The sequence below is a fragment of the Monopterus albus genome, unplaced genomic scaffold (assembly GCF_001952655.1).
Source record: "Monopterus albus unplaced genomic scaffold, M_albus_1.0 scaffold51.1, whole genome shotgun sequence".
NCBI classification, from domain to species: Eukaryota; Metazoa; Chordata; class Actinopteri; order Synbranchiformes; family Synbranchidae; genus Monopterus; species Monopterus albus.
Window position 1 is genome coordinate 6,636,292 of NW_018127931.1, and position 10,402 is coordinate 6,646,693.

At 39.9% G+C, this 10,402-nt stretch overlaps 1 protein-coding gene across 1 annotated transcript in view; it reads right to left on the reverse strand.

Moving 5' to 3' along the window:
• slc41a2b (solute carrier family 41 member 2b) overlaps positions 1 to 10,402 on the reverse strand; it is a 40,511-nt gene that overhangs the window by 13,553 nt on the left and 16,556 nt on the right. The window contains 2 exon segments of the mRNA XM_020601315.1: positions 821 to 952; positions 8,747 to 8,826. Coding sequence (XP_020456971.1) covers positions 821 to 952; positions 8,747 to 8,826 — 212 coding nt within the window.

Consider the following 10,402-nt stretch of genomic DNA (forward strand, 5'->3'; position numbering starts at 1 on the left):
TGGAACTAAGGGGCCAAGCCCAGCTCCTGAGAAATAACCCCACATAATAATCCCCCCTCCAACAAACTTTACACTTGGCACAATGCAGTCAGACAAGTACCGTTCTCCTGGCAACTGCCAAACCCAGACCTGTCCATGGGATTGCCAGACAGAGAAGTGTGATTCGTCAATCCAGAGAACACTTCTCCATTGCTCTAGCGTCCAGTGGTGGCGTGCTTTACACCACTGCCACACCATGGTGGTGTAAGGCTTGGATGCAGCTGCTCGACCATGTAACCCCATTCCATGAAGTTCTCTACACACTGTTCTTGAACTAATCTGAAGGCCACATGAAGTTTGGAGGTCTGTAGCTATTGACTCTGCAGAAAGTTGGTGACCTCTGTGCACTATGAGTCTCAGCATCCGCTTACCCCTGTGATTTTACGTGGCCTACCACTTCGTGGCTGAGTTGCTGTCGTTCCCAGTTGCTTCCACTTTGTTATAATACCACTAACAGTTGACTGTGGAATATTTAGTAGCGAGGAAATTTCACAACTAGACTTATTGCACAGGTGGCATCCTATCACGGTACCATGCTGGAGTTCACTGAGCTCCTGAGAACAACTCATTCTTTCACAAATGTTTGTAGAAGCAGTCTGCATGCCTAGGTGACTGATTATATTGTAAAGGCCATAGTATAAGATTCATATCATTTTCATACTCATCAAACCATTCAATGATTTCTTGTCACTGTCACCCATCTGTATGTACACCATAACAGAGCTGAACAACAATGCAATATGTGATTTTAAACGATGGTCAGTATATGTCTTGGACTCACCTGTACCACAGAATGTGCGGCAGGGGTAGTAGCAGCCCTTGGCTTCGTCAGGAACCTCTCCAGGAGCATAGTGAAAGTGCAGGTGAGTGGAGATCCTGCTGGACTGAATAGCCACCAGGTTACCTCCAATACCTGGACATGACAAATGTTTATGGTTCATGAACAGAGCAGAACATTCAGTGTTGAATAAAATCAATGAGACATAAGCAGTATTAGGGCTGCAACTAATGATTATTCTCATCATCAATTAATTTGCCAATTGAATCAATTGGTCTACAAAACATCAGAAACCAAAATAACCATCATACACCCCTAAAGCACAAGATGACAAAATCAAATGTCTTGTTTTGTCCAACCAACAAACACAAAGTTATTCAATTTACTACAGTGTATGACCAACAAAAGAGCAACTTCTCACATTTGTAAACGTGAAACTAAATTTGGAATTTTTGCTTCAAAAATGATAATTAATTGATCATCAAAAAAAGGTGAACTTTCTTTTGTTCAACTCACTAAGTGTTAACTGTTTAATAGTTGCAGCTGTAGAATTTACCTATCACTTTTTCATTAACATTTTTAAAAAGTTACCACAGCAGCTCAATATCAACACTTAAACACAAAAAGAAATCTAAACAGTTGGTTTATCAATAAAGTACAAGTGAAACACAGTGAACAAATGCTGATGTACATAAAGTATGTGAATTAAACATCACTTGCAACTACACAAACTATCAGAAATGTTTTCCAAGTGCTTTTCCTATCATTTGACCTTTGCCTTGAACTCTTTTCATGACCTCATCTGTCATGGTTTATTAGCACAGACTGCAGAATTATTTCCATCATGTCAATAAACAAACCACTAATGTTTGCTTAACACTAGTGGACAGAAAGACACATTCATTTTTTTCCTTTATATACTTTCTAAAAACTGGAAAAGTTCAAATCTGAGCTACTTTTGGATCGAAACCTGACTAAAGCAAAGAAAAAGAAACACTATGGGGAAGCCAATTCTGTAGAGCAGTGGCTTCTTATCTTGGTTTAAATACAGTATATTCCCATGACATTTCATTTAATTTGAGATATAGAGCAATGATTTACTGTTTCATTAATAAACATTCACATTCTTTCACTTAAAGTGATAGAGAGCAATGATCGAAGCATATGTATGTCACTGGAAAAGCTGATAAATGGAACCTTTCTTTGTTTCTCTGTTGCTTAATGCTTGTTTCCCTGTCTCCACCAGCATCAGAAACATGTGGGAGAAAACACAAGAAGCTCAAGCTGACCAATCAGTTATAGTTCTTGGGGTGCCATGTGGTATCACTGTGCAGTGGTTTGATGATTACCTCAACATTGGAGCTACACAATATTAACTGGGTAGAAAACAACAAAAAGCTAAATGTTTTTTATTGGACTTTCTTCTCATCTTTGCTTTTAGTCTTTTTCTCCACCCCAGTCATGGCATGGTTTTGGCTTTCAGGCCTCTAAAAATGACTCCTTTTATAATGTTAACTAGTGCTGTACTGCTGTTTTGTTTTTTTTTGTGTGTGTGTGTGTGCATTTTTTTTTACTGACTGCTGTTTTTGAAACAAAGAGAAGGTTAAACTGTGATAATCTGGTCAAAGTCTTAATTTCCCTACCTTCACAAACATTTAACATTTTTCCAACTGAATGTAAAATGATCACAGTCATTTTCCTTGTTTAAACAGCTCTGTAATTCTATTTACTTGATGCAAGGTTTTAATTACCATCAAGCAGATGAAGAGTCGTGTGAATGGTGGACACCATCTGTTCTGACAAAATAATGGGCTGCTTTACATTCACATATTGCAGCTATCACACCTTCCCCTAACACACAGACTAAGTTGCTGTGATACTCATCATTGTAGCCACAGCGTAGTGGCTAAGCCCTGCAGGAGGGATCTCTTATATAAACAACACATTATCAGACAGGTATGCACAGAGCAGCTCAAAACTGTTCAGAGCAGAGCTGTATAAAGCTGTAAAGGGGCTTGCTTCGCTTAATTCAAATTCTTGCACAGCATTATTAAGTTGGCTTTGAGTTACTTAAGTGGTCATGTACCATATAGAAAGAACAAGTAGTGGGCTGAGTCTTAGACATCTCCCCTATATGATGAGTAAATTAAATTAGACACTTGAACCACCTCAGGGTGATCTCCATTTAATTAGGTCTATTGTGACTTTTAGGTGATCTGGTGACATTTTATTTGAGAATTATCAGCACTGCCACTGGGCATGTAAACAGACGTAAATTCACAAGGGAACATTCACACTGGCTCACAATCTGCATTGCTCTGATGTGAATCCAAGGCTTCTTATTGCCTTGTTATATGTTATTATTGCTCTAAATAAATAAATATATATTTAAAGAAATGTATAAATACACTTATTTGGTTCCTTTCCGAGAGTGAGATGAGAAGACGGAATCTTATGCCTGTGGTTAGCCTAGCTTATAGCGTAAAGCCTGGAGGCAGGGAGAAAACAGCTGGCCCAGCTCTATCCAAAATGGAAAAAATATGTTCAATCCATACACAGAAAGAAATGTAAATAAATAAATAAATAAAAGAATAAAAAACAAAAAAAGTTCAAAAGGATAATATGAAGTATGAGTTACATGCATATTTAACATATGTTCTTGACAAAATCCAGACTCCTGAGCAGCATTTCCAGAACTGCCACATACAGTCATGATGATACCAAACCTGGCAACCTCACTGTGATAACAAACCTCCAAGAAGCTGTACACTGCCACTGTAACTGACTGTTATAAGCATCTCACATTTGAAAGGCCAGTTCAAATGTCTAACCTTTTCAGTTACTGTAGTTCAGTTTACTAACTTCTGTTTCAGGTGTTTTTCTGCCATTTGCCATTTTGTAATTTATTCCCACCCATGACAATAATGATATGATTTGATATGGCGAAATACAATTCAGCCCAATGACATGCATGAATACCACAGAGAACTGAGTAATTGTAGTATGGAATTTTGCATTTTAAATGCATGTTATGCCCCAATTTTGATTAGAATAAGTGGGCAACTGGAATGTGCACCAACAATGGATTTTTGTTATTTTTGTTCTTGCGGGTGTTTGGGGTGGATGGGGTGTTAAGAGGGTGGAGGGTGTTCTTACAACCTCAGCAGGGGCCAGAGATAATGTGAAGGAGATTTGTGGGTGATCTGCCTTACTCGGTTCACTGGGTCTGACAGGAGGAATGAGAATGAGGAGGATGAGGAGTTCTGGGCTGCACAGAGGTTACACATTTAACTACAGGGGGTCTGCGCTTGTCTCAGCTGGGCTGCTGTGCCTGAAATGTGGGGTGGGGGCACAGGAACAGTCTCTCCCCATGTTTCATTTAATTTATTTGAACGGCTCTATCGCAAGGCTCTGGTGTGATAAAGCACATGCAGATGAAATATAATGAAAGAATAACCTTGAGGATGAAAATAATTATTTAATGGTTGAAGTAAGATGTAAAGTAAGTAGACACCTTATCTCAAATCAAAACAACAATAGCAAATATGCCAAAATGGCAAGCACAAATCTGTGAAAGGTAGTGGAAAAATACAGAACAAGCCAAACATAATATGATATGTGCAGGCTCAGACAGTCAGATCAAAGTATTTATAATGACAACTGGAGTTGAAATTAAAGTAAAAATAAAGGCAAGAACACCAAGCCCATCTCTGATGTAATATACTGTAAACTAATGAAAAAGATAGAATAAGAACAAGTACATCAGGAGATTAACTGGCAGATGCTCCCACCATATCAGAATACCTTTAAAGTTTATTTTAAATTTTGATATAATTTAAGCAGCCACAGAGTCCAATAGCCCTATTGCAATAAAGAGAAATAAAGGAAGTCAGTGAGGTAAAAAGCTTTCTCCTTCCATCTTTCCCTTTAATCTCTTTTCTTATCAAGTTCTACACATCTCCTTCAGCACACCTCTAATCAAACATCCACACACCATCCTTTCACCGTTTCTCTCCTTTGTTGAATCGTTCTTTTTATTAGGACACAAACTGTGATGCATTTTAATCAGCTGAAAGACCGCCTCACTGTTCCCTCACCACTGAATCCAGTGCTGTAAATCAAAAACAGTTAAAAAGTTTGCTGAGACTTGGATTTTTCCAACACTGCACACACAAAACAAAGCATCCACGCCCTCGCAGACAGTAGCGTGCTTGATTCCCCAGCTGTTTTGTGCCTGGGATACATGGCAGAGGAAAACCAATTAGCATCAGAACCGTACTTCATCTCATTAAATGTCTCTCATTTATGCTATTTAATTAAAAGCTTATCTCTTGTTGTGGAGGTGCCAAAGCCCTGGCTGAGCCAGTTAGTGGGATATGGAAACAAGGGGAAATGGAAGTAGACCAGTTTTATGGAGGTGTAGACAGACAGATTGCGGCCAACTGCCTAAACCAGTCTCAGTAGGTAACTTATACAAGTTATTAAAGTCCAAAGCAGTAATAAATGTGTTCTGAATTTGTGACACCACAGGAAAATGTGTTATTAACCACCATCCAAATTTGTGTTACCAACTCCGCAACTCTCTTGCTAGATTTAGCAACTTTTAGGGACTAGTGACAAAGTTTAAAGTTTAGATACCTTTTCTATTAGTGTTACACTCAATCAGTGACCCATCAGATTTTGCGACCACAGGGGCAGTGTTGCATATTTTTATCATTCATTGCGTTGACAGTGAGCCAGAAGAAGAGTGTGCTCTGCTGGTCAGAAATGGTGACCTCTGTAGTACTGGCACTGTGATGATAAATATGGGAGGAAGACAGAGCTGCAAAAGCAATGATTTTGATGTTTTAATCAATTATTTTACAGGTCACAAAATGTGATGGGTTAGAGATTTCGATGTAACACCTGACTTAGAAATGCCCCTCTCAGGTTCTACTCTGGTCAATGAGTGTGAGAGTGGAGCAGCACATTCATTCGACTGCAATGCCGCAGGCAGAGATGGTAATGAGCGCCGCATGTGTATGGTGACCTTCAGCTCTAAATCAACATGACCCTTCACTAAATCAATCCACCTCTTCATCTCATCATTACGAAATTTAAACAAGGAGCTGTTCTGTGTGCAAATTCTGGCCTCCAGGTAGGATGCATTTGCAGGACAAAGGCATAGATAGCTAGAAAACTGTAGGCTATAGTAGGTCTACTGACTAGCAGTTGAGCAGGAAAACCACTGACATTGGTGCTCTCTCATTTTTGTCGTTATGCTGTTGTGTGAGGGGTTACACGGGCTACAGTGCATCACAGAATCATGCACGCTACCCCTTTCTGCCCCTAACCTTCATCTTGACCTGCTGTCAACCACCAGCATCTGATTTCTCCAAGACGGTTTGATGATGTAGGACGACAGTCACCAAAGCAGTACAGCAGGCTTCCCGTCAGTCTCGTTTTTCCCTGCTCCAGACTACATGAACCACAAGCGCAAATGTGTCCCTTGTGAAAAATGACATCAAGAACAACACAAAATGTGTCCTAAATTCCTTGATCTGGATCAGATCCAGATCATCTTTTAGGGTATGAAAGGCAATTACGATATGATAGGGTACGACAGGCATCTTACTTGAACATTTCAGGGTTCTATCTTCATGATAAGCCAAATTATGGCAGAAAATATGTGTCAAATTGTGTTTTCAATGGTCGTCAGATCCGGAACCCGGATCAGATCTGGATGAAATTTGGTCTTATGACAGACATTGCCACCCTACATGTAGTGGTAAGAAAAAGTATGTGAACCTTTTGGAATTTCATGGTTTTCTGCTTTAATTTGTCATAAAATGTGATCTGATCTTCATACAAGTCAAGAGTATTGACAAATATAATGTGCCTAAAATAATAACACAAAAGAATAGGTCAGTAAATGTAGGTCAATGCTTCTGATAGTGTTTAGGCCAGCAGAGAAGGCCTTGTTGACCCTGACGGCCCACCACTGGGTTAAAGATGTCTGTATAAACGCCAGCTAGTTTATCCCCGCAGGCTTTCAAAACTCTAGGGGGGACACCATCTCGTCCCACAGCCTTATGGGGATTCACCTGCTTCAGGGCCTTCAGGACCTGTGTGTGTGTCACCTGAAAAGCAGTGTCCCCAGGGTTGCAGGGGGAATCTGTGTTCAGCCTCTCAAACCTCGCATAGAAGTTGTTAAGGCTGTCTGGGAGGGTGGTAACTCGGGAGGCTGTGATCGTTGATTTATTCCTGTAGTTTGGGACTGCCTGGATTCCCTGCCACATGCAGTGCATGTTGTTATTCATGTATTGCTCTCCAGTTTTTGGAAGTATGCTCTCTTTGCAGGTCTGATGGACTTCTGTAGTTCATACCGGGCTTTCCTGTACTCTGCTTGGTCCCCTGACTTGAAAGCTTCCCGCCTCTTCCTGATTTGTTGTTTTATGTCCATATTAAACCAGGGTTTTTGGTTGGTGAAAACATGCACAGTTCTAGGTGGGGTGCATATGGATGTGCACCAGCTGATGTAATCACTCACAGTCTCTGCATATTCATGGTTACTGTCTGTAGCCCCTTTGAAGATGTTCCAGTCTGTGACCTCTAGACAACCCTGCAGGCTGGCCTGTGCACAGTCAGTCCAAGTGTTAACAGTTCTCACTGTGTCTGGTTTCGCCATCAGCCATTTGGTGTAAACAGATTTGAGCCAGATTTCTAGGTGGTCAGGTCTACCAAGATGAGGGTTAGGTTCTGCTGAGAAAGTGTTTCTAATAACAGCATTTCTGTAACAGTGGTCCAGTGTTTTGTTTCCCCTAGTAGGAAAGGTTACAAACTGATACAGTTTAGGTATGCTTCAAGTCAGGTATGCTGTCTTTACCTATCCACACATGACCACCCACATAATACAAAACACAGATAATATTATTTATAGTAATTGTTAGGTATTTTTAGTCAGATAGATATTGGATAGATACTTTATGTATTAGAAATGTTTAGTGGAGATAGGATGTCTAGTTAGACTGTTAAATGCTTAGGCATGCTTATGAGTTTGTACAGGGTACATCTGGTCAAGGATACTAGAGAGAAGAGTTGATGACTGTCAGCAGACAGGGTGTTTAATATTATTATTACGACGTGTATAACTGTAGCCTTAGCCATAATATGTTCTTATGTTTAAGTCACGACATGTACTAGAGGTCGTGAGAATGTTTTTAGCTACACACCACTTAACCAACAGACACACACACACATTGATTTGCTTCATGTTTTGACTACTGCTATGGCCAGCTGCAAAGCTGGTAACAGAGACGTCTCGGTTGACGTTTCTGTGTAGTATGGGGCTAGCCCCACCGAGGGGATATAATGTATAGGCCTGGTGGGTTCAGGGTCTTTCATCTTACATCTGCCTGCGAGCAGTTTGGAGGTGCAAGATACCTGAGCGTGTAGTATTAATTTTACCTGTGATCCTTTGAATAAATCAGCACTGTTTTGAAGTTATTTGGACTGTCTCGTCTCTCAGAGGTAGCATGGTAAGACGGACCATATCCTACATAATATTCAAACCACTTAAAACTGACTTGAAGTGAAATAACTGATTCTGATCATTTGTAAGCATATACAGTGCTGTATTATGATATCATAAACCACATTGCTTCCAGCTCTGGAACTTGCATTCACACAGGTAAGGATTGTAAATGAAGGCCTACACAGAGATAGCAACAACACATAACATAACAAACGTAGGATGTGGGATTAAAGCCTTCTAACTGCACAAGCAGTGTGGGCCTCTTTACATGTGTACTTTCTGAATCTCCCCAGGATTTAGCAATCTATTAAATCATAATATTGGTCCTGCCTTTGAGCAGATTCTCCCTGTCTGTTCATGCCCCAGGAGCAAGCATCTGCGACTCAAACAGGAGGAGCGCAGGCACTGTGACTTACCATTGATAACTGGGATGTACACTACGATGCCAGCCAGATTTGGGTCAGACACCGTTTTGTCCAGGATGAGCCCTCCAATGCTGCAGAACACAACATAATTATATCATTAACTGTTACTGTGTCTGTGTGAAACACAGACCAGGAGAGACCAAAACGGGCATGGAAAGAGAAAGACAAATCACTGTCTTAACCTTAACTAAAATTTATTTGTATAGCATCATTTCCAGCCTAACGGTAACTAAAGGTGCTTTACATATGAGATAAACAGAAAAGAAAAAATACAATATTAATCAATCAGTTAAAAACAGTTCATACAAATAAAAAAAAAAATCTTAAAACAATAGCGACAACAAACCAGTCATTCAAAGCCAAGTGCAAACAGCAGTTTTCAGTTTAGATTTTAAAATTGTTACAGTGTCTGTAGATTATATTTCTTCCAGAAGCTGCTTCCATCTTTGTGCTGCATAATGACTGAAGGCAGCTTCACCCTGCTTAGTTCTGACCCAGGGAACTACCAACTGATTGCTGCTTAGAGATCTTAGAGCTGTTTTAGGTTTATATTCCTTAAAGAGATCTGAGATATATTGCGGTCCCAGACCACTGAATAGCTTTTAGACTAATAGCAAGACTTGAAAATCAATTCTAAAAGAAACTGGCAGCCAGTGTAAAGATTTAAGAACAAGACTGATGTGCTCAGTTCTCTTAGTTTTAGTTAAAACTCTGGCTGCAGTGTTCTGTACAAACTGAAGTTGTCTAACAGTCTTTTGATGAATGCCTGACAGAAGACCATGACAACCATCTATTCTACTACCAACAAAGGTATGAGTACGTTTTCTCCGGACCTGAAGCCCTTGAGCCTGGATATTTGCTTCATATGAAAGTAGGCTGATTTAGTTTTAGCTTTAAATGGCTCCCAAAATTATGATCTGCATTTATATGGACAACAAGTTTTCTGAGCAGAGCTTGTTTTAATAGATCCAGATTCAAGTTGAGCAATAACTTTCATTTTTGTTATGAAAAATGAACTCTCTTTATTAAGTCGAGCAAATGTATTTTCATCCAGGTATTTATTTGCTGTAGGCACTGACAAAGTGTGTCCAAGGGACCATAGACATTTGAAGTGAGAGCTAAGTAAATGTGCATGTCACCCACATAACTCTGGTATGCAGTATTGTTACCTTGTATGATGTTGCCCAGAGGAAGTATGTACAAGTTAAACAGTAAAGAGCCAAGAACTGAGTCTTGGAGGACCCCACATGATACAGCAATCTGGTCAGATTTCCATCAATCCATCCATCCATTCATTATCTATTCCTTTTCTTTTTCCTGAATAGGGTCATGGGGCAGGGCTGGAGCCAATCCCAGCTGTTAGGTATTTTAGCCAGATAGATATGGGATAGATACTTTATGTATTAGAAATGTTTAGTGGAGATAGGATGTCTAGTTAGACTGTTAAATGCTTAGGCCTGCTTATGAGTTTCTACAGGGTACTTCTGGTCAAGGATAACTAGAGAGAAGAGTTGATGACTGTCAGCAGACAGGGTGTTTAATATTATTATTATGATGTGTATAACTGTAGCTTTAGCCATAATATGTTCTTATGTTTAAGTCACGACATGTACTAGAGGTCGTGAGAATGTTTTTAGCTACACACCA